Raw genomic sequence first — 23,534 nt, 5'->3', positions numbered from 1 at the left:
GCATCTCTGTGTTCAGTTTTGTTTATCAAAGATCCCAGGTTTGGACTTATAACCGTGGAGGAGCAGAAAGTCTGGTGTTCAGGGCAGGTCCATTGTGAGACTGTTTGAGCACTTATTGCCCATGTTTGTGAAACTGAAGGTATGCATGGGAACAAAGTATTTTAAGTGACACATACAAGTTTTTCATTGGGACTTCAAACCGAAGCCATAGAAAAATTGTTTAGACTCTCAGGATATTCTAGAAAAACCAGGTTTATTTGCAGTTTGACTACTTACCCAGACTTCTCTGTCCACATTTTAGAAAAGGTTTCCTAGTTATTTATAGAGAAGCTGAGCATGGAAGCTGAATTCCATTGAGAGCACCTAGATTATTCCCTTCTTGTGCCTCAGGGTGAATTTTTGCTTCTTTCAGTTACCGCCTGTGTGATCCTTCTGAGAAGTCACTTTACAAGTCGTCCCCACTGTTTGGAATCTATTATTCGGTGGAAAAAATCGGAAGCCTGAAAGTTGGTGACCCCGTGTACCAGATGGTGCAGTGACAGAACCAGCAGGTAAAGGGCAGTCTTTGCTCCTGGAGTGCAATGCCTTGAAGCCAGAGCCACATTTTCTTGTACAGAGATGTTTTTCTGTTCTGCTGCTGTAACTCCTGGGAGAATGAGCAGTTTCTGTTCTTATCTTTGGAGGTGGAAAATGTCCTTTATTTATTTGTTTTGAACAACTTTTCTTTTTAAAATTATTTATTTATTTATTTGGCTGTACCAGATCTTAGTTGCAGCACGCAGGATCTTCGATCTTTGTTGCAGCTTGCAGGATCTTTAGTTGTGGCATGTGCGATCTAGTTCCTTGACCAGGGATTGAACGCCTGCCCCCCGCACTGGGAGTGTAGAGTCTTAACCACTGGGTCACCAGGGAGGCCCCTGACCTTTATTTTTATTCCCTTCAGCAATCAGTGTTCCTCCTCCCTCCCACTTCCCCAGCCAGTTACACAATGTGCATGCAGGAGTCCCGGCGGGAAGACAGGTTTGGGTCCTGGTTTGTTCGGGAATATCGTGAAGGAATAAGTAAGTGAACGATTCTCCAGAGTTCTATATTTGTTTTTTCTGTCTCTGATAGAAAAGTGAAGGGGAACTATATAGACTATTCAAAGTCAACTTGGGGGATTTATGTTAAATCAAATGCTTTTTATCAAATGTAGTTTAAAAATATGATTTAAAGTTTGAAAAAAGTCAGTGCAACAGGGTAGGGTGCCTGGATTCTGAATCTCAAGGAATAAAATACTGTTCTCACCTTGAGTGCATCAGGTCAAATAAAATTCAGACTCCTGGAGTGAAATGCCTACCCCCTAAATTATAGGAATGGGGAAGTCAGTCGGAAGACCTCAAGTTGAAGTTTATAAGTAACTCTCATAATATTCAGAACCCCAATTTTAAAGTCACTTCATCTCCAAAACTCTTGAGGATCTTTCTAATTCTGGCCTGGCTTTCTCACCTTCTGGCCTGCCCACACTTCAGGACCCATGGCACAGTGGTTTAGACCATCTAGACTGAGCCTTAGGTAGATTTGGATGTGTAACCCTAGTAGCCCCCTTTCCCACCTTGGTTGAGTTGTTTAAAGCCTCTTAGCCTCAGTGCCCTTATCTGTAAAGTGGGAATAATAATAGTACTCTCGAAAACAACCAATAAAGGTAATTTTTGAGAGTTAATTCGTATGAAATTGCAGCATTGCCTGAAAAGTGGTTCATAAATAAGAGCTATGATCTTTCTTGTCATCATTGCAACAAGTCCTCCATGTAAGGCCAGGTGTTAGATGCCATAGTGAATGTAAAGATGCGAGAGGCTGGACAAAAAAGAAATTTCTACTGGTGATGGTCAGGCATGTACATAACCATATTGAATCTTTCATATGACATTATACATACATGTTACCTATTTCTTTAGTTCTACAATGCCTGTTTTCCCCACATTTTAAAACCTCTGAGATCATAAAACTTCTTATAACATTTTAAAGTCTTCTTTTTTTTAATACAAAATTTTTATTTGATTGTGCTTGGTCTTGTGGCATGAGGGATCTTTGATCTTTGTTGTAGCATGCAAACTCTTAGTTATGGTATATGGGATCTAATTCCCTAACCAGGGATTGAACCTGGGCCCCCTGCATTGGGAGCTTGGAGTCTTAGCCACTGGACAGCCAGGGAAGTCCCTCAAGATGTCTTTTAGAAAAACCTTAATGTGCACAAAATAATGCTGTTATCTTATGACTGATGTACTTTGGATTTGACCAATTACGGTAAATACTGCAGAAAAGCTTGTGAAATTCCCGAGTACCTGCCATTTCTAAAAGCATCTGGGGAAAGTGGGCTCAAGCCTGAGTCATCTAACTTGACCTGATTCTGTATTCCTGCTGGTCAGGCTACCATTGACTGGACCCGGACTGATGCCTAAGCCAGCATCTTTCACATGTTGTTTGCATTTGAAGGAACCAGTGGTCTCAGAGGTACCTTAGCAATTAGGGGTCCACTGTGTTCAGTTCAGTCGCTCTGTCATGTCCAATTCTTTGCTACCCCGTGGACTGCAGCACCCCAGGCTTCCCTGTCCATCACAAACACTTGGACTTTGCTCCAACTCATGCCCATCAAGTCGGTGATGCCATCCAACCATCTCATCCTCTGTTGTCCCCTTCTCCTGCCTTCAGTCTTTCCCAGCATCAGGGTCTTTTCCAATGAGTCAGTTCTTTGCATCAGGTGGCCAAAGTATTGGAGTTTCAGCTTCACCATCAGTCCTTCCAATGAATATTCAGGACTTATTTCCTTTAGGATGGACTGGTTGGATCTTCTTGCAGTCCAAGGGACTCTCAAGAGTCTTCTCCAACACCACAGTTCAAAAGCACCAATTCTTTGGCGCTCAGCTTTCTTTATAGTCCAACTCTCACATCCATACATGACCACTGGAAAAACCATACCTTTGACTAGATGGACCTTTGTTGTCTGCTTTTTAATATGCTGTCTAGGTTGGTCATAGCTTTTCTTCCAAGGATCAGGCCTCTTTAAATTTCATGACTGCAGTCACCATCTGCAGTGATTTTGGAGCCCCCCAAAATAAAGTCTGTTGCTATTTTCATTGTTTCCCCATCTATTTGCCATGAAGTGATGGGACCAGATGCCATGATCTTAGTTTTTTGAATGTTGAGTTTTAAGCCAGCTTTTTCACTCTCCTCTTTCACTTTCATCAAGAGGTTTTTTTTTTTTTTTAGCTCCTCTTTGCTTTCTGCCCTAAGGATGGTATCAACTGTATAGCTGAGGTTATTGATATTTCTCCTGGCAATCTTGATTCCAGCTTGGGCTTCATCCAGTCCAGCATTTGGCATGATGTACTCTGCATATAACTAAGCAAGGTGAAAATACACAGCCTTGACGTACTCCTTTCCTAATTTGGAACCAGTCCGTTGTTCCATGTCTGGTTCTAACTGTTGCTTCTTGACCTGCATACAGATTTCTCAGGAGGCACGTAAGATGGTCTGGTATTCCCATCTCTTGAAGAATTTTCCATAGTTTGTTGTGATCCACACAGTCAAAGGCTTTGTCATAGTCAATAAAGCAGAAGTAGATGTTTTTTGGAATTCTCTTGTTTGTTCTATGATCCAATGGATGTTGGCCATTTAATCTCTGGTTCCTCTGTCTTTTCTAAATTCAGCTTGAACATGTGAAAGTTCTCAGTTCACGTACTGTTGGAGCCTGGCTTGGAGAATTTTGAGTATTTGCTAGCGTGTGAGGTGAGTGCAATTGTGTGGTAGTTTGAACATTCTTTGGCATTGCCTTACTTTGGGATTGAAATGAAAACTGACCTTTTCCAGTCCTGTGGCCACTGCTGAGTTTTCCAAATTTGCTGGCATATTGAGTGCAGCACTTTCGCAGCATCATCTTTTAGGGTTTGTGATAGCTCAGCTACAATTCCATCACCTCCACTAGCTTTGTTCTTAGTGATGCTTCCTAAGGCCCAGTTGACTTCACACTGCAGGATGTCTGGCTCTGGGTGAGTGATCACATCATCATGGTTATCTGGGTCATTAAAATCTGTTTTGTTCTTCTGTGTATTTAGTTCTTCTGTGTATTCTTGCTACCTCTTCTTAATATGTGACTTCGCTAGTGGCTCAGACAGTAAAGAGTCTGCCTACAATGTGGAAGACCTGGGTTTGATCCCTGGGTTGGGAAGATCCCCTGGAGGAGGAAATGGCAACCCTTTCCAGTATTCTTGCCTGGAGAATCCCATGGATAGAGGAACCTGGCAGGCTACAGTGCATGGGATTGCAAAGAGTTTTGGACATGACTGAGTGACTTACTGAAAAGGAAGCACTGCATATTTCATAGTATCTTCTGCTTCTGTTAGGTCCATACTGTTTCTGTCCTTTGTTGTGCCCATCTTTGCATGAAATGTTCCCTTGGTATCTCTAATTTTCTTGAAGAGATCTCTAGTCTTTCCCATTCTATTGTTTTCCTCTGTTTCTTTGCATTCGTCACTGAGGAAGGCTTTCTTATCTCTCCTTGCTTTTCTTTGGAACTCCGCATTCAAATGGGAATATCTTTCCTTTTCTCCTTTGCTTTTCACTTCTCTTCTTTTCTCAGCTATTTGTAAGGCCTCCTCAGACAACCATTTTGCCTTTTTGCATTTCTTCTTGGGGATGGTTTTGATCACTGCTTCCTATATAATATTATGAACCTCTGTCCATAGTTCTTCAGACATTCTATCTATCAGCTCTAATCCCTTGAATCTATTTGTCACTTCCACTGTATAATCATAAAGGATTTGATTTAGGTCCTACTTGAATGGTCTAGTGGTTTTCCCTACTTTCTTCAATTTAAGTCTGAATTTGGCAATAAGGAGTTCATGATCTGAGCCACAGTCAGCTCCTGGTCTTATTTTTGCTGACTGTATAGAGCTTTTCCATCTGTGGCTGCAAAGAATATCATCAGTCTGATTTCAGTATTAACCATCTGGTGATGTCCATGTGTAGAGTCTTCTCTTGTGTTGTTGGAAGAGGGTGTTTGCTATGACCAGTGTGTTCTTTTGGCAAAACTCTATTAGCCTTTGCCCTGCTTCATCTGTACTCCAAGGCCAAATTTGACTGTTACTCCAGGTGTTTCTTGACTTCCTACTTTTCCAGTCCCCTGTGATGAAAAGGTCATCTTTTTTTGTTCTAGAGCTTGTAGGTCTAGAACAGAACCATTGTAGGTCTGAAGATCTTCACAGAACCATTCAACTTCAGCTTTTTCAGCATTAGTGGTTGGGGTATAGACTTGGATTACTATTGAATGGTTTGCCTTGGAAACAAACAGAGATCATTCTTTCGTTTTTGAGATTGCATCCAAGTACTGCATTTCAGACTCTTTTGTTGACTGTGAGGGCTACTCCATTTCTTCTAAGGGATTCTTGCCCACAGTAGTAGATATAATGGTCATCTGAATTAAATTCGCCCATTCCAGTCCATTTTAGTTCACTGATTCCTAAAATGTCGATGTTCACTCTTGCCATCTCTTGTTTGACCACTTCCAATTTACCTTGATTCATGGACCTAACATTCCAGGTTCCTATGCAATATTGTTCTTTACCGCATCAGACTTTACTTCCAGACTTTACAGTCACATCCACAACTGGGCGTTGTTTCTTCTTTGGCTCAGCTTCTTCATTCTTTATGGATTTATTTCTCCACTGATCTCCAGTAGCATATTGGACATCTACCAACCAGGGGAGTTCATCTTTCAGTATCCTATCTTTTTGCCTTTTCATACTGTTCATGGGGTTCTCAAGGCAAGAATACTGAAGTGGTTTGCCATTCCCTTCTCCAGTGGACCATGTTTTGTCAGAACTCTACATGGCATGGCTCATAGTTTCTTTGACTTAGACAAGGCTGTGATCCAACTGGTCAGTTTGGTTAGTTTTCTGTAATTGTGGTTTCCATTCTATCTGCCCTCTGATGGATACTCCACTGTATTGCTCAGTCTCAAATCCCCTCAAAGTCAGATCCTTTTGTGTTGCAGTGGTTGGAAGCAAGGAACACCCGTGTTTTGCTCACACCTAGCTGTTTCCAGTTGTCTCCACTCCCAGGAGACCTTGTGTTAGAGAGCCTAAGATAACATGTTGCCTTTTCCAGTTCTTGTAGGGTCTCCATGAGGTAGATGTGATAATCAGCATTTCAAAGGGCAATAAACAAAGACTCGGGTCAACTAAGAGGACCCGTGAAGCCTGTTAAAGGTGCTTAAGGGAATTCCCTGGTGGTCCAGTGGTTAAACATCTGCTGTGCAATGCAGGGGACTCGAGTTCTAACCCTGGTCAGGGAACTAAGATCCCACAAGCTGCAGAGCTGAACTGAGCCCATGTGCCGCAACTATAGACTCCGTGAGCCACAGTGAAAGATCCTGCCTGCTGCAACTAAGACCCAACAACCAAATAAATAATATGTTAAAAAACGGGGCTTTTGGAAGGTCTTTCTGAGAGCTGTGTGGGGGACGGACTGGAGGCAGGAAAGAGATGAAAGGTCAGGCAGGTGTGACAGCATGTGACCTAAGTGGGGTGGAGGTCACAGGTGCAGAGAGTCAGTGTGGAGAGCCCAGACTGTCAGCATGCCACAGGTGCTGTTTGACCTTTGGTCCTAAGTTCCCTTTTAGCTTTTTCATCACCACTCCCCTGCACAGACCCCGAGTGCTTCCTGATGGCTGTCTCCTGCTTCTTTGCTCTAAACATGCTTCCACTTCATGAGGGTCAAGTGTCAGCCCCTCAGAGTCCCACCTGGGGGACATGGTATCTAGTCATCCCTACTGCCTACCAGGGGCTTCCTCTCTGGTGGGCATTTCTGTTGGGCTTTAAAAACAATAACCTTGCCCCTTTACTTTGATGGTGATCCTACTATGCTTTCTGATTCTGGAGGGTCTCCTTTTTCCAACAGGTTGATTAAAGTCAGTAAAAAAAATAGCTGTTACTACTTGCACAAGGGTTACTTGAGTTGGTTTTTTTGGTCCTTTTAAAATACAGTTATATAGAAGCTTATATGTTCCATTATAAATGCAATTCATGATCATCACAGCAAATGTTGAAGACACCAGAAATGTAGAAGAAAAAATTGCCCATTGTTACTGTTTGTAAATTTTATTTTGGTTGTTTTTTGTCTGTTTAAGGTAGCCATGATCTATATGATATATCATAATCTGTATGATAGAATCATATATGTCATATATAATACAAGTATTTATTGTATATAATTTATATATACAAATATGGATCTGTTGACTAAAGAAAAATGCACAGCCTAAAAGTTGTGAGTGAAATCTTATTGGAGGATCTTACTGAGGACTATAACCTGGGAGACAGCCTCTCAGGTAGCTCTGAGGAACTGCTCCAAAGAGGTAAGGGAGGAGTCTGACACTTGTAGTCGAACATCCAAGGATTACTGGTAATCACAAAGAATAGAAATCTCAAGTTAATGATTTTAGTACTTTTCTATGTTTGAGAAGATGCAGGAATCTGAGCTCATTGAAATGATTCCTTAGATATTCATCTTAACTATCTAGGGCCAGGGCCTAAAGCACAGAATGCTCTTTTTCTCCATCCTGAATTGCCCTCAGGGCACACCTTCCTTGGGCAGCTGCAAGGACAAATGGCTTGATTCTTGTAAAACTGGGTTGGTGGGCAACATTTTTTTTTACTGAAAGGGCAGGCAGCATTTCCTGTCCACATACCATATGTCACACGTATACATGTATATCTATGAACTGTGAGCTTATAAATATGTATCTAGGAATTATAAGCCATGTATCATAAGCTTTTTCATAGTCCTCCAGCATGTTCAAAGGTCATTTTTGATGGCTTCCTAATGTTACATGACACTTTGTAAAGACCACTTTATACTATTTGACACTCAGGCTATAATCCAATTTTGTTACCAGTAAAATTCTAGTAGACACAGTTGTGGCTTCCCAGGTAGCTCAGTGGTAAAGAATCCACCTGCCAATGCAGGAGACACAGAGATACGGGTTCAATCCCTGGGTTGGGAAGATCCCCTGGAGAAGGAAATGGAAACCCACTCCAGTATTCTTGCCTGGAGAATCCCATGGACAGAGAAGCCTGGTGGGCTACAGTCCCTGGGGTAGCAAAGACTCGGATAGGACTGAGTGACTGAGCACATACACATTGTTGTATGTAGAACATTGTAAGATTTTTTCCTATAAGTTAGATTTCTAAAGAGGAATTATTGACTTGTGGGGTATAGGCATTTTTTCAGCATTTTGACCAATTGCTTTCAAAACGATTCTTCCCACCCGCCCCCAACTTGTTATGTGAGAAAGATCCTTGGCTCTGGCCTTTGCCAGGGTCACTTGGTGCGGGACATACTTTATATTTCCTGCATTTTAACCTTAATAAGTGACTGGTTTGTGCATGTGTGAATTACTTGTGACTGATAAGAGAAAAAAAATAATCAGAGACTCTTACAATTTATTCAGATTTCAGCATCTGAGAGGCATTGATCAGCACTTTTATGACCGCAGCAGCACCACTATCTGGGCAAATCCTTATTACCCAGCCGGTAATTTCATCCTGGAAATGAACCTCTTTTTGGAGTTACGAATGTTCTGAGTTAATACAAGGAAAGTATTAAAGGTGATTTGGGAATAAGAACGCATATAGGTTTTAGGTAATGAAGACTTTTAAAATAAATACAATTGTCCATAAAATTATTTGGAATGTGATGGTAGCTATTACACTTCTTCAGTCCCTGACGTTAATACTGATGAGTAAAGAAAGTTGAAAGAATCAACTGAAAAGCTACAATTTTCTTCTGAATGTTTATATTTTATTATGTATTATTGTGTATTTTAGGAAAAATGGGAAACAAAAGATTTCCAGTGTGCCTTAACACGTTAACACACAAATCCATCTTATTGGGTTTAACATTGCCATTGAGTCCTGTTGAGTTTTGCTCATGTGGTTTTGCCCCCATCATTATGGAATTGTGTTGTATTTGAAATGGAAATTATTCTGCAGACTTTGTTTCTTGATTTGATTATGCCTCTGTTAAGCCATGTAAAAGTAATTGTAACTGACAGGGACAAACAGTGCAAATTCCAAGTATGATAAAGAAGAGAATGGGGTTTGAAAGCAAAAGGAATTTTGAGAATAACAATAGGAGGAAGGAATCATGAACCTGTTTTTTTTTTTAGATGCAAGTAATTTTTGAACTATTCTGGTATAACTAAACAAGAATTCTCACTGATGTAACATGTGAATGAATGAACTCACCTATAATTTTGTGTTTTCTTGAATATCATTGAATATATTGAATAAATGTGATTCTCAATTGTACTTTTTCTTTGGTATTTCTTTTTAAAAATATTTATCTATTTATTTATTTTTGGCTGCGTTGGGTCTTAGTTTCAGCATACAGGCCCTTCACTGTAGTGGGTGGAGTTCTCTGTAGCTGCAGCGCCTGGGCTTAGTTGCCCCTGCTGCATGTGGGATCTTAGTTCCCTTACCAGGGATCAAACCCATATCCCCTGCGCCAGCAGGTGGATTCTCAACCACTGAGCCACCAGGAAAGTCCCAAACATGGCCTGATTTCGTGACAAGAGCCTGACCTCAGTGCCTTACAAGGATTTGTTGTTATTGTTCAGTTGCCAAGTCATGTCCCACTCTTTGTGACCCCATGGACTGCAGCACGCCAGGCATCCCCATCCTTCATCATCTCCCTGCGTTTGCTCAAATTCATGTCCATTGAGTGAGTGATGCCATCCAACCATCTCATCCTCTGTGGCCCCTTCTCCTGCCTTAAATCTTTCCCAGTGAGTCAGCTCTTCCGCATCAGGTGGCCAAAGTATTGGAGCTTCAGCTTCAGCATCAGTCCTTCCAATGAATATTCAGGGTTGATTTCCTTTGGGATTGACTGGTTCGTTCTTCTTGCTGTCCAAGGGACTCTCAAGAGTCTTTGGCACCACAGTTCGAAAGGGTTGCCCAGGACATTCCCTGCTGCCTTGAAGAAGCCTCGGGACCTTGTGCTCGTAGCCAGGCTTCCTGGCAAATGCAACTGCATCTCTGAGGCTTTGTGTCTGGAGGAGCCAGCCAAGTGTGCAGTCCTATAGAGGGCAGTCTCTGCTCGGCTTTGCTGTTCGGAGCTGCCGGCTGCGGCCCTGAATACCTGGGCTTGCAGGTCCTGAGACCCTAGTCTCCTGTCTCGCCCTCAGATTCCCACCCGCCTAAAGCTCCCCGGCCCCAGCAGCCCGCAGATGAGGGGAGTGGCTGAAGGCAGCCAGGCACCCTGCGAAGGCCACCGGGTGCCCGTTGCTCCTTATTCCCAAGAAAGGGATCTGCCGGCTGCCTGATGCGTCCTGCGAACTCTTAAAAAAAAATTTAGGTTAAATAAACAACCCACAAATACGTAAATAAAATGGTCATTCTTAGCGATCATGGGGGAGGGTACTTCGCTTTGCAGCCGTAGGCGGCGGAAGTGGAGGAGGCGGTGGGAGGTGCTCCCCCCTCCCACCCGCAGCTCCCCCGGGCCACCCCTCGGGAGAAGGACGCGACCTTCCGATCGGCCGGAAAGGGGTCAGAAGTCGTCCTTTCTTTGGACTCCGGGCCAAGGGCCGCACCTCCCCCAGCAGCCCCGGGCGGCGGGCGCGCTCCCGCCCGGCTCAGGTTGGCGCGTCCTTGGTGGGCCCCGCCGGAGGCCCCTCCGCGCCCGCGATCGTTGGGTCATGGGCGCCGCCGGCTCCTCGGCTCTGGCCCGCCCGGGCCTCTCCGCGCCGCCCGGGCCCCGCTGGCTGGGGGTGGCCGCCCTAGGACTGGCGGCGGTGGCGCTGGGAGCCGTCACCTGGCGCCGCGCGCGGTCCAGGCGGCGCCGGCGGCTGCAGCAGGTGGGCACGGTGAGCGAGCTGTGGATCTACCCGGTCAAGTCCTGCAAGGGCGTGTCGGTGGACGCGGCCGAGTGCACGGCCCTGGGGCTGCGCAGCGGCCACCTGCGGGACAGGTAGGGCCGGGCGCGGGAACAGCGCGGGATGGGCTCAGAACGCCAGCGGGAGCGGCGGAGGCCTGCAGGATCCTTCCCTTACAAAATGGGATCTGGCGAGGGGGATGACGGAGGGAGGCAAGGAAAAAGAGAAAAGGGGGCCATCACCTGCCTAAGGCAGACCCAGGGTCCCGACCCGCCTTGGGGATATGGCTTTATTTCCACCTCCCACCGGCTCTCTCACGGCTTGCGCTCCAGAGTAAGTGCGGCATCTTCCCATTTGTCCCCAGGTGTCCGCCGGTGCGCGAGCAGACTTCAACTTAGTTTAGCGGGAAACGCGAGCTTCACAGGCTTCGTCCCGGCCACTCTATTTTTAGCAATTATCTCTTGAGAACTTGGGGACACAAGGAGCCTTGGAGCCCAGCCTTCAAGGAGCACACCAAGGTGGAGCACATAATCGTAATAATAGCAGTTAAAGCTTAAGCTTCTTGCAGCTTAAAAAGTGCTATTGCTTATGTTATTTTCTCTAATTCTCTCATGCACTCTTTTATGGGTAAAAAGAACTCTCAGGTTCAGAGCCACACCGTCGTGAGTGGAATCATGGTTCTTGTTTCCTTTAGCATGCTGGTGCTTTGTAAACCCTGGTTTTATTCTACCTGGGTGGTCATGACCTGTGTGAATTCCTGGGGTTCAGCAAAGATTGCCGGGGCCCAGAGCAAGCAGCTTTGTCCTCTTCTGGGTCTGGCTTCAGCCTCACTGTAAGGCTGCACTTTAGACTCCCTCCCAGACCAGTCCTCAGTTTCTGCAGGGAACAGTTACAGGCAGGACTGATGCAGGCTGTAAATTTCCCTCTTCTGGCTGCCCAGAGGGTAATTCATGAGGCAGTGGAAAGGTGAGCTGTTTTTGTTATCATCTCATCAGAAAATGTGATAAAGAGAAGCAAACACAGGCTTGCAGTCCTAGATGATAATTGACTCAATGTGACAAGTGCCCGGGAAGCCAGAGGAAGGAGCGGGTGGAAGGACTTCCTAGCTGGAACTGAAAATGTGGTCTATACACACTGGACTATTATTTACCCAGGAATGAAGTTCTGATCCATGCTACAGCATAGATCTTGAAAACATTATGTTAAGTGAAATAAGCCAGAGACAAAAGGACAAACACTGTATCATTCCAGTTATATGAAATACCTAGAATAGACAAGTTCATAGACAGGGAAAGTGGATTAGAGATAGCCAGGGGCAGGGGCCAGATGGGAATGAAATAGGTAATTATTGCTTCATGGATACTGAGTGTCTGTTTGAGATGATGAAAAGGTTCTGGAAATAGATAGTGGTGATGGTTGCACAACATTGTGAAATTATTTAATGCCACTGAATTGTGTGCTTAAATATGGTTCAGATCCTATTTTTTTCATATCCATTCTCTGTTGTTGGAGATTTGCATTGTTTTTATTTTTGGCATCATGAATAATGCTGCAGTGAACATTGGTGCGCAAGTACCTATTTGAGTTCCTGCTTTTAGTTCTTCTGGGTATATGCCTAAGAATATGTTGGATATTTTATGCTGTGTGTATTTTACCACAGTGAAAAAATTGAAAAGGAAAAGAAAGGCTGGCATATGTGAGATCACGGATGGTGAGAATGACTGGGAGGGCAGCTGGATTGTAAAGGGTCTTGCAGAAGAGTTAGGGTTTTATTCTAAAAATTTAACTATGGGGGAACTTTGCACGAGGGTGACATGAATAGATTTGTATTTTAGAAATATCAGACTACCACCATTACAAGGAAGGATTAGCAGAAAGAATATTCAAGTGGTGGTACCAGGGATCTGACCCAGGATAGAACTGTGTCCCGGATGAAGAACCGATAAGAGGAAGTTCCTTTAGGACAGGATTTACACTAAGTTTATTTTTTAGCAGGGCTGAGCAACTCAGCCACCTGCTGGAGGTGGTGATCTTAATTATCTACCATATTTTTTACTTAAGTCTGTGGATCTTTGGGGAGGGAGAGAGTGGGACAAATGGAGAAAGTAGCATCAATGTATAGACACTATCAGGTGTAAGATGGATAGCTGGTGAGAAGTCGCTGTGTAGCATGGGCAGCCCAGTCTGGCACTCTGTGATGAACTGGAGGGATGGGATGGCGGGAGGGGAAGGAGGCTCTGGAGGGATGGAATGTGTGTATAATTACAGCTGATTTGCATTGTTGTATGAGAGAAACCAGCACAACATTATAAAAATTAAGAAAATGAAAAATTAAAAAAAATGAATGGCCAAAAAAAAGATACACGCAAAAGAAAAAAAGAAACACAAGCTGACTCTTGTCATAATCATTCCACTCAGTGTGAATCTTCAGTTCAGTTCAGTCACTCAGTTGTGTCTGACTCTGTGACCCCATGGACTGCAGCACACCAGGCCTCCCTGTCCATCACCAACTCCTGGAGTTTACTCAAACTCATGTCCATTGAGTTGGTGATGCCATCCAACCATCTCATCCTCTGTTGTCCCCTTCTCCTCCTGCCTTCAATCTTTCCCAGCGTCAGGGTCTTTCTGACCATCCAACCATCTCATCCTCTGTTGTCCCCTTCTCCTCCTGCCTTCAATCTTTCCCAGCGTCAGGGTCTTTCTGTTTAGAATGAATGGAAATGACCAAAATGTTACTGTGTCTAGCTTCCTGGGTAGCTGAAGCGCCCTCTATGCAAATGCCTAAGTTTTTTTTTTTTTCCTGGAAACAGTTCATTCTATTGCTCTTCTTTCTCGATTTCTCTTTGTTCTGGGAAGTACCTCTAGACTCTGAGTATTGAGCCAGAAAAGAATATTGCCCACATTAACAATAGCCCTTTTGACAAATTGCAGAAGTCACAGCTCTGATTACTGAAACATTAAGTTTTTTGAAAGGTGGGAGTGGATTTGGCGAAGGGTAAGTGGCCTTGATGGCTGTTCAGCTGGACTCCACAGTCTGCGGACAATAAGCAGTGTCTTGCTTCCACCAGCAGGAATGCCTCCTGGTGCCAGACACAATGCTTCCTCGTCTTTCTCTGAGATATCATCTACTTAGGGCAAGTGAGATGAAGATGCAACTTCTTTGATTTTTGTGCCATCAAGGAGCTCAGAATGTTCTGCAGATATTTTGTTCGACGCATGAGTGATTATTAAACACTGTGAAATGAACTGACAGATTCAGTCTTGCTGGACTGATGAACTGATGTTTAGGACAGACAGACAGACACACAGGAACACCAGGCTTACAGCGAGGAAATCAAAGATGACAGTGCACCCCTGAAGCTCCCCCAGAGACTGGCTCTCTGGCATGGTGGTCCATGCATATCTTGTGTTTTGAAAATGGCAGGTTTTGGCTTGTGATCAACAAAGAGGGGAACATGGTCACAGCGCGACAGGAGCCCCGCTTGGTCCTGATCTCCCTGACCTGTGAGGGTGACGCGCTGACCCTCAGTGCGGCCTACACCAAGGACCTGCAGCTGCCCATCAAGACGCCCACCACAAATGTGGTGCTCAAGTGCAGGTAAGGGAAGGCTAGACCTTGATCTTGACATGAATATGTCTTCGTACGGTTTTGGCAAGCTGTGGGCTGTGGAGGGAATTCAGAGAAATGCTATCAATAATTAACTATTGATTGCAGATGGACCATATGTAGGGTCAAGTTCTCAACGTGGTCATGATCTAAAAGAAGGTGGGAAAGGGGGCAACTTCAGAAAAAATATGTGTCGATGTGGAGCAGAGAAAGAAAAGTCTTTTGCAGTAAACTATGGGAACAAAGGCATATTGACATAACATCACCAGTGGATAAAGGATGCAAATTGGGGCAGAAGGCGTGGAGAGAGGATCCTAGAAGAGGTGAGGTTAGATCCATGTATTACCTTGGAATCATCTCTGTGTTGCTAGGAAAGACTGGGAACTTTCCAAATCTGAGTTATGGAAGGAGTCATAAATGGCTATATGGCCCATGATATTTAGTCCTAATGAAAGGAACTTCCAGAATAGACAAGAATGTCTGCAATCAGAAGAGTGACCTGACCTGCATATGTCCAGGGGTCCTTGTCATAGTGAGAGTAGATATTCAGCCAGGAGGCTGCTCTGTACAGAGGCTCTTTCCTTAACATCAGAAGGACAAGGGGGCAATTATTCCAGGAAAAATGGCTCTGTCGTAAGGAATCATGTCTAGAGTTGGGTTTTTTAAAATCTTATTACGGGAAAGTCAAATGTAATCTAATTATACTGTTCTAATAATGACTGCCTTTTGAATTAAAATGCAACATGAATGCTAAATTAGTCCACAGCCTATTATAGAGAATAATATCACATCAAAAAATGTAGCTAGTTGATTGGAAAAAAAAGGAAGTTACCTAAAAAGTCTAAAGACACCCCAAAACTCATAAAATGCAAAATTAATATAATTTCCATAATATCAGAATTTTAAATATAATGTTTTAATTTTAATTTGGGGCTTCCCTCGTGGCTCAGCAGTAAAGAATCTGCCTGCTAATACAGGAGACTCGAGTTCAATCCCTGGGTCAGGAAGATCCCCTGGAGTAGGAAATGCAACCCACTCCGGTATTCATGCCTGGAAAATCCCATGGATAGAATGAGGCTGGTGACTACTACAATCCATGGGAATGCAAAGAGTCGGACACGACTTAGAGACTCAACAACATTTTGCTGGTTTTTCTGATTATAAAATTTATGCATATTCATTGTTTAAAATTGGAAAATACCAAACAAAAAAAAAAAAGAAAACAAAACCCTTCTGAGACATCTATAATTCGTATTTTGACATATCTTCTTTCTGTCTCTAATCGCTAATACTTTTAAAACCATTGAAATAGTACAGAAGACTGTCTTGAATATGGTTCACATACTTAAGTGGACATGTTGAGTATTTTTCAGATTGTTAAAAAAGTCTTCAAACATACCATTTTCATGTTGGTGTGATATTTCATCCCATGAATGTCTTTGAATGCCTTTTGACATGTCCCCAAGATTAAACATTTGGATTGTTTTCAGTTTTTCTCTAGGTTATGAAGAATAATGTGATGAATAACTTGGCATAAATCTCTTGTTCATATTGTTTATTATTTCCTTAGGGAAAATTTAGCAGTGGTTTCACCAACAAGAGTATGACTCCTGTAGACTTTTATTTATTTATTTGGCTGTGCTAGGTCTTTGTTGCATGGACTTTATATAATTGCAGCGAGCAGGGACTACGCTAGCTGTGGTGCGTGGGCTTTTCATTGCGGTGGCTTCTACTGTTGCTGAGCATGGGCTCTAGGGTATGCGGACTTCAGTAGCTGCAGCTCCCAAACTCTAGAGGGCTAGCTCATGGACTTAGTTGCTCCGCAGTATATAGGATCTTCCCCGATCTGTGTCTCCTGCATCGTCAGGTGCATTTTTTTACCGTTGGGTCACGGGGAAGCCCTCCTGTAGACATTTGATAGATATATCTATATACTATATAGATATATATACATGCATATATATGTATATACTGCTAAATCATTTTGCAGAGTGGTTATACCATGTATATATTTACCAGCAGGTCATGTGTCTCATTTCTTTTTGACCATTATGTTCAAAAATCTTTTGCCATTTTTGTGAGAAAAAACGGTAATTTCTTACTGATTTAATTTGTATTTTTGATTGCCTGAGGCAGACTTTTTAATATGCCTATTGCAATGTGCATTTCATGTTTCTCCATATTCTGGTTCCTGCTTGCCTGCCAGGGTGAGATATTTACCCATAATTTCTTGTGGTTAACAGTTTTTGTCATTTAACTGTTGGTTCACTTGGAATTATGTGGAAGCTTTTCCTGCTCCCATACAGGCTTTTGGTTTATTCCCCCAAAGACGACACAAGGGCATGTTTGGAAATTGCAAAATAAGAAGGCTTAGACGTGCGATAGATAAAAGATGCCAAAAATCCTTTGAACTTAGATTTCCTTTAGCAACCCAGGCTATTCTCTTGTGAAGGAGCTGTAACTTCAGCTCACTTTCCTAAAGATTTCTGATGTGTTTGGAGGGCCAAAACTTTCAAAAATTCATGATCATAGTCACTACACTTGTTTTCACAGCTTTCAGATAGATGTTTTCAGGAGATTTTATGAGCCCAAATTCTCATATCTTCTCATACCTAAAAAATCAATTAAATCTGCCCCTTGTGACTTGCAGCAACCTTCTACTAAGATGTGTGCTTGATCGCACAAATGCTCCATCACCAAAATCACATACGAATAGACCTCCCCCCACCTCTATGGAGCATTTCCTCAGAGCTATCTGAGAGGCTGTCTCCTGGGCCATAGTCCTCAGTAAGTCCCCAAATTAAACTGAACTTGCAGCCCTCATGTTGTGCATTTTTTCAATTGACACCCCCAGTTGGCCCCATAGGTACCCCCAGTTCTTAGCATGCCTCACCCACATCACCGCCAACTTTGGCTGGCTCCCGGTTGCATTTCTGACAAACTTTGGCAGACAGCACTATATGGCAGTGAGCACGTACAGGAAGGTAGCTTAAATCTGCAGGGCCAGGAAAGACCACAAACTTAAGCTTTGGTGCCACTTTTGAAGGGAGAAAGGGAATCTGACAGCATTTGGCCTGATGGGTTTCAGGATTGAGAGAAAGCAAACAAGCGTAAAAATTCTGCCATTTAAGAGAGCAAGAAGCATGGAGTAGGTGTATCCAGAGAAGGCCTGAGAAAGCCTCAGAATCCCCACCAGGACTGACACAAGGTGTTTCTCTCTGGAAAACAGTTGGTAAAGACTGGAGGAGGTGAGTGCTACTTCAGATGCAAAGCCAGCACCACAAAACTCTAAGGAATGCAAAAAAATCATTAAAACATTATATCACCAAAGAATCGTAATAATTTTTCACTAATCTATTTCAAAGACACGGAGATCTGTGATGTGCCCAATTAACTGAAAATAGCTGTTTTAAAGACCCTCAGTGATATATAAGAAAACATAGAAAGACAATTTGATTAAATCACGGAAACGATAAGTGGACAAAATGACAGAAATTCTGGAGGGGAAGAATAAAATGAATGAAATTAAAAATGCAGTGGAGTGCATCAACAGCCGAATGGATCAAGCGAAGGAAAGAATCTGTGAGAATAAACACAGGATCTTTGAAATTATCTAGTCAGAAAAGAACAACAAAAAAGAGTGAATAAAACCTATGTGGTCTATGGGATGTCATTAAAAGAAACAATTTGTGAATTATTGGAGTTCCTGAAGGAGAAGAGAAATAGAAGGTGGCAGAAAGATTATTTGAAGCTAAGAAATTCCCAAATCTGGGAGAGATTTGCTATCAACCAATGTGATGAAAGGGCTTCCCTGGTTGGCAGAGATTTTTTAGATATGAGAAGCACAAACAAGAAAAGCAAAAATAAATAAATAGGACTCCATCAAACTAAAAAACTTCTGTACAACAAAGAAAACTATCAGCAAAATGAGAAGAAATATTTGCAAAACATGTATCTGGTAAGGGGTTAATAACTCAACAGGATAAAAACTCAAACAATCCAATTAAAAAATGGGCAGAGGAACTAAGTGGACATTTCATATAGAAGACATAGGTCCCTTGACTCTGTCCTCTTTCCCGAACTTCAGCATTTTCAAAACATGATCATGATTTATGTTGAATTATAAACCACTTACTTACTTACTTGATGTTTTTCTTTAAATTGATTCAACTTTCAAAAAACCTGAAATATGGAAGGAAGGAAGTGTTAGTCGCTCAGTAGTGTCCGACTCCGCGATCCCATGGTCTGTACCCCTCCAGGCTCCTCTGTCCACGAGATTCTCCAGGCAAGAATACTGGAGTGGGTTGTCATTCTTTTCTCCAGGGGATCTTCCCGACCCAGGGATCCAGCCCAGGTCTCCTGCATCTCCTGCATTGGCAGGTGGATTCTTTACTACTGAGCCACCTAGGAAGCCCCTATTATCATTATACCAGCCTTTTAATAAAGATTTCTGTCCAACTGGGTAAACCACATTCTTGCAGCAATTTTATTTTATACTAATACATTAGGTTTCTTCTGGAGAACTCCCTCTCTTTTCAAACACATGATTTCATTTTATTCTGCCTGCATTCCTTTCAGGCAAGGCATCACAAGGCTGCATCTGCATCTCTAGTTTATAAAATAGATAAGCAATGAGGATTTACTCTATAGCACAGGAAATTACATCCAACATCTTACAATAACCTATAATGGAGTATAATCTGCAAAAAAACTGAGTCACTGTATTGTGCACCTGAAATTAACCCAATATGGTAAATCAACTATAAAAAAAGTGGAGAAAGGAGGGATTGAAATTCTGTCTTTATTGGGTTTCCACATGGTTCAGAGTCAGGGCCAGGCTAAAATGACATCTCCTGGTAATGAAGGAATTACAGCGACGTCACAGCGAGGTGCAGACTTTCGGATCTGTGCGGGACGTGGCAGGGTGTCCAGGTTGTCAAAGTCGTGCCTGTCCTTTGTCCCCACCCCTCGCAGAGTGCACGGCTTGGAGATCGAGGGCAGAGACTGTGGCGAGGCCGCGGCCCAGTGGATAACAAACTTCCTGAAGACGCAGCCCTACCGCCTGGTGCACTTTGAACCCCACATGCAACTGAGAAATTCTCACCAAGTAGAAGACGCATTCCGACCCACGGACCAGGTCAGAGGATCACCCCTTGGTTTTTGGCCTTCACTGTGTGTCCTGTGGAAGGCAGGCTTCCTTGGAAGGGGAGAGCATGGCACATGTCTGCTGAGCTCAGATCTCATCTTTTATCTTTTGTGATCTCTTATGACAAAAGCTGTTACTTTTGTCACAAGCTATTGGTAAAAAATAAAGCCCTTCCCTTGGGAGCATCATCTGTGTTTCTTGATTTGGAGGACTCTTGCATTTTTGCCCGAGAGCAAAAATTTCTACTTATAGAAGCTTCTGGTGCCAACATAGCTTCAAAACTCTTCTAGGTCAGTATCTTTCCCAGTCCCTCTGTAATTGCATGAGGACTCCAGCCTTTTTACACTGGGATTGCCATGTTGTGTCAGATCTCAGTTGGGCAAATGAGTGTAGGCATGGAGATCCACAGATTTAAAATGACCAGGCTGGCCCTTAAAGGAATAAGGCTTTAAAAATTCATCCTAAGAGTGAAACATACAATGGTTTGTGGCACCATTGCCACAGCCATTTTGAATGTTGATTTGCAGGTTTCATGAAAAATACATATCCGTGGAATCAGTGACTATTTTTTATCATACCTAATGAGGTCATCAAACCCAACCACCTTATTAAGATCAACCTGTGAGAGTTTGGAGGATGAGAAAGGGGCAGCTCTAGGATTCTAAGACCCCATTTTCTTCACTCCATCATGCAGTTCCTGTTATCTGCAAGGCTATTGAAAGCTTCTGAATTGCTGTGACTTTGCTATAAAAAGAAATAGAGAAATACTTAGAAAGATTGCGTGGGGAGGTGGGGTGAGGGAGGGGTGGAAGTTTCCAGGAACCAGACCCATGTGACCTCTGAGAAATGCCTTTGTGTGTGTCACGCTCTAACAATTCTTCTTTCCTCATCAGATCCCGTACTCAGATGCCAGTCCCTTCTTGATCCTTTCCGAGGCATCGTTGGCAGATCTCAACTCCAGGCTAGAGAAGAAAGTTAAAACAGCTAACTTCAGGCCCAATATCGTAATTTCAGGCTGTGGTGTCTTTGCAGAGGTAACGCTATGCCTCCCTTGCTCCTTTCCTTGGATTTAACTGCTTTTTTTTTTTTTTTAAATTTTTTTAAGGTGTGAGGGTCTTTGATGCCTGATTAGGTTATTCTGAAGGATGCGTATTTTTGGGGGGGACCACAGTGCCTCCTGGTGGAGAAATGTACACAGAACACGCTGGGGCACTCTAACCTGAGGTGCCCAACATTTTGGACTGTTGTGAAACATATGAGACTCATTTTGTGATTAAAAAGCAAAATCAAAAAGCTGCAGTACACATATGAAGAATAATACACACTATTAGAGCTAAAATTCTGGGTCTGGAACTTTCTCTCTGGCTTGTGATCAACAAAGGACTGGGCCGGTTTGTTTTAACTCTGGATTCTTGTCTTCAGCCCCTTTGTGAGGGTAAGATGGTCAGGACCACAATCAGACGTCCTTCCTTCTTATTATTGCCTTGAGTCCCTCACCGTTTTTTTGTATCTCTCAAAGTTTCCACCCTGGAAGACTCAATTCAGATCCCACCTTTTCCTTAAAACCTCCCCTGACCAGAGCAGGGCCGCCTGAAAATCTCTTCTCTAAACCACCGGCACCAGGCTTGCTTGCACAGATCAATCAGCACCAGGGTGCTGTCTGACAATGCTTTCTCTCTGGTTTTCTGGACCTTTTAAAAGGAATACTGATCATTCACTTTTCTTATGTGTATGTGCTGTCTCCCCTGCTGGATTTGAGGGGCACAGTCCATTGATTTGATTTGTCCTTAGAGTAGGCACCAGTGACCCAGGCCGTAGACAAACGCCCGAGGAACTTCCTGGGCTGGAGAGCTTTGTATTAATAAATGCTCCTCTGGAGATGCCAAGGGAAGTGAGGTTACTGGCCTGCTCTAGATTTGTTCCTATCCATTCAGGGGAGATACAAGGGAAATAGATGCAATGATTAAGGATCTTAATCCATTTTAGGTGAGTAGGAAAGGATATCCTACAACCTAGAGTAATCCCCCCTCTCCATAACCGCTTCTCTGTTTCACCTGCTTCCTGCATCAGCCCCCACCCTTGACTTCCCCACCGCCTCCAGTCAGGCAGGGTCAGTCAGGGAGGCTTCCTGAAGGAGATGAATTTCTTTTTTATTTTTATTTTTAAATTTTTATCAGAGTATCGTTGCTTTACAATGTTGTGTAAGTTTCTGCTGCATAGCAAATTGAATCAGCTATATTTGTACCTATATGACCTCCTCTTTTGGATTTCCTTCTGATATAGGAGAATTGAGTAGAGTTCCCTGTACAGGTTCTCATTAGCTGTCTATCTTATACATGATATCAATAGTGTATATGTGTCTGCCTCCATCTCCCAATTCCTTTCACCCTCTCATCCCCCTTGGTATCCACGTGTGTTCTCTATGTCAGCATCTCTCTGCTTTGCAATTAAGTTTGTACCATTTTTCTAGATTCCACATATGAGTGACACCATACAGTATTTATTCTTCAGAGATGAGTTTCAATTCTGGTTTTACAAGTGAGAGGAAGGGGAGCGTTTCGTTTCAGGGGAAAGAGTTGACAGATCAAAGGCAGAGGGTGGAAACAGGAAGGCATGATGTGAAGTCAGCCATCACTGATGGAAATGGCTGCTGAGCTGTCGAACCCCATGACATCCCCCTCACAGGGGTGAGTCAGGGCTGGGGGCTCCGAAGTGCTCACCGGACTTCTGTGCTTTGGCCCCAGGACTCATGGAATGAGCTTCTTATTGGTGACGTGGAACTGAAAAGGGTGATGGCTTGCTCCAGGTGAGACGCACGCGCTGCTGCTCGAGAATGGGCGGAGAAGGGGACTGTGTGCTTTGTCCGGTGTATGATGCCTGTGTGTGTGTCCAGGTGCATTTTAACCACAGTGGACCCGGATACCGGTGTCATGAGCAGGAAGGAGCCACTGGAGACCCTGAAGAGGTGAGACCATGCCAGTTAATATCTCTTCGAAGAAGCAGGGAGAACACCATGCAGGAGTATTCTTGAAGTAGAAGGGGGTACTAGTGACTGGGTAATATAGGAAATATTCCTGGGTGCTTTGATCTCGGAATGCCTACTTGCACAATTAATTTTACTTTTCATTTAGAATTCGTGATCCGAGCACACCAGTTAAAAAGCAACAACACATGGTTCAGATATTTTGACCAACTTTACTATGGACTTCCCATTAGGTGACCTCACAAAGTCATTAGGTGTGATAAGGGCTTTCTGGTGCTTTAAGAAATGCCCAACTGTTTTGGAGGAACCTGTTGAAGTATGCAGGAGTGAAGTGAGGTGATACCTGGAGTGTGCTGAAATTTTGGCCAAAGCACAGATGAAAAAATATGTCAATCTTGATAAACAGAATCTGGGTGACAATTAGGTCGGGATTCACTGCACTATTTTTTCTACTTTTTTGTTTATGTTAAAATTTTCGCAGTAAAAATTTTTTAATGAAAGTGACAGGTAAGTTTAAATTGTATAGATCAATATTTATGATAATGTTCATTTTAAAAAGCTGAATACAAAATTGCATATATAGTACTGACTTTTTTGTTATTTTATTTTCCTTTTTAAAATGTATAAATTCACCTGAGTAGCTAAAAGGCTGGAAGTCTATAAGCTGAAACATTAATGGAGGTGCTCTTTTGGTAATGGAATTATGGGGAAAATATATTTTCTGATAGGGAGGCGCTAAACTTTCTCTAAGCAACCTGCAGTACATTTGCTAAAACAATTCATGATCCATACCCTCCTGTTTTCTGCAAATCTGGAGCCAGGACATGGTGGAAACCCTCAGAGTGATGCTCATCTTCCCTGGTCTTCCGTTTTGAATGCCGGATCACAG

At 43.1% G+C, this 23,534-nt stretch overlaps 2 protein-coding genes across 2 annotated transcripts in view; both read left to right on the top strand.

Moving 5' to 3' along the window:
* MTARC2 (mitochondrial amidoxime reducing component 2) overlaps positions 1-9,347 on the top strand; it is a 37,970-nt gene extending 28,623 nt beyond the window's left edge. The window contains exons 7-8 of the mRNA XM_043485441.1: positions 413-551; positions 8,489-9,347. Of these exons, the coding sequence (XP_043341376.1) occupies positions 413-539 (127 nt within the window). The 3' untranslated portion in view covers positions 540-551; positions 8,489-9,347. The remainder of the gene's footprint in view (positions 1-412; positions 552-8,488) is intronic.
* Positions 9,348-10,530: 1,183 nt separating this feature from the next.
* Positions 10,531-23,534, top strand: part of MTARC1 (mitochondrial amidoxime reducing component 1) — a 22,459-nt gene continuing 9,455 nt past the window's right edge. The window contains exons 1-6 of the mRNA XM_043485440.1: positions 10,531-11,004; positions 14,334-14,507; positions 19,491-19,653; positions 20,556-20,696; positions 22,407-22,468; positions 22,556-22,627. Coding sequence (XP_043341375.1) covers positions 10,733-11,004; positions 14,334-14,507; positions 19,491-19,653; positions 20,556-20,696; positions 22,407-22,468; positions 22,556-22,627 — 884 coding nt within the window. The 5' untranslated portion in view covers positions 10,531-10,732. The remainder of the gene's footprint in view (positions 11,005-14,333; positions 14,508-19,490; positions 19,654-20,555; positions 20,697-22,406; positions 22,469-22,555; positions 22,628-23,534) is intronic.

Source organism: Cervus canadensis, chromosome 13 (assembly GCF_019320065.1).
Source record: "Cervus canadensis isolate Bull #8, Minnesota chromosome 13, ASM1932006v1, whole genome shotgun sequence".
Taxonomy (NCBI): domain Eukaryota; kingdom Metazoa; phylum Chordata; class Mammalia; order Artiodactyla; family Cervidae; genus Cervus; species Cervus canadensis.
This window is presented reverse-complemented; position numbering and strand designations above follow the sequence as displayed.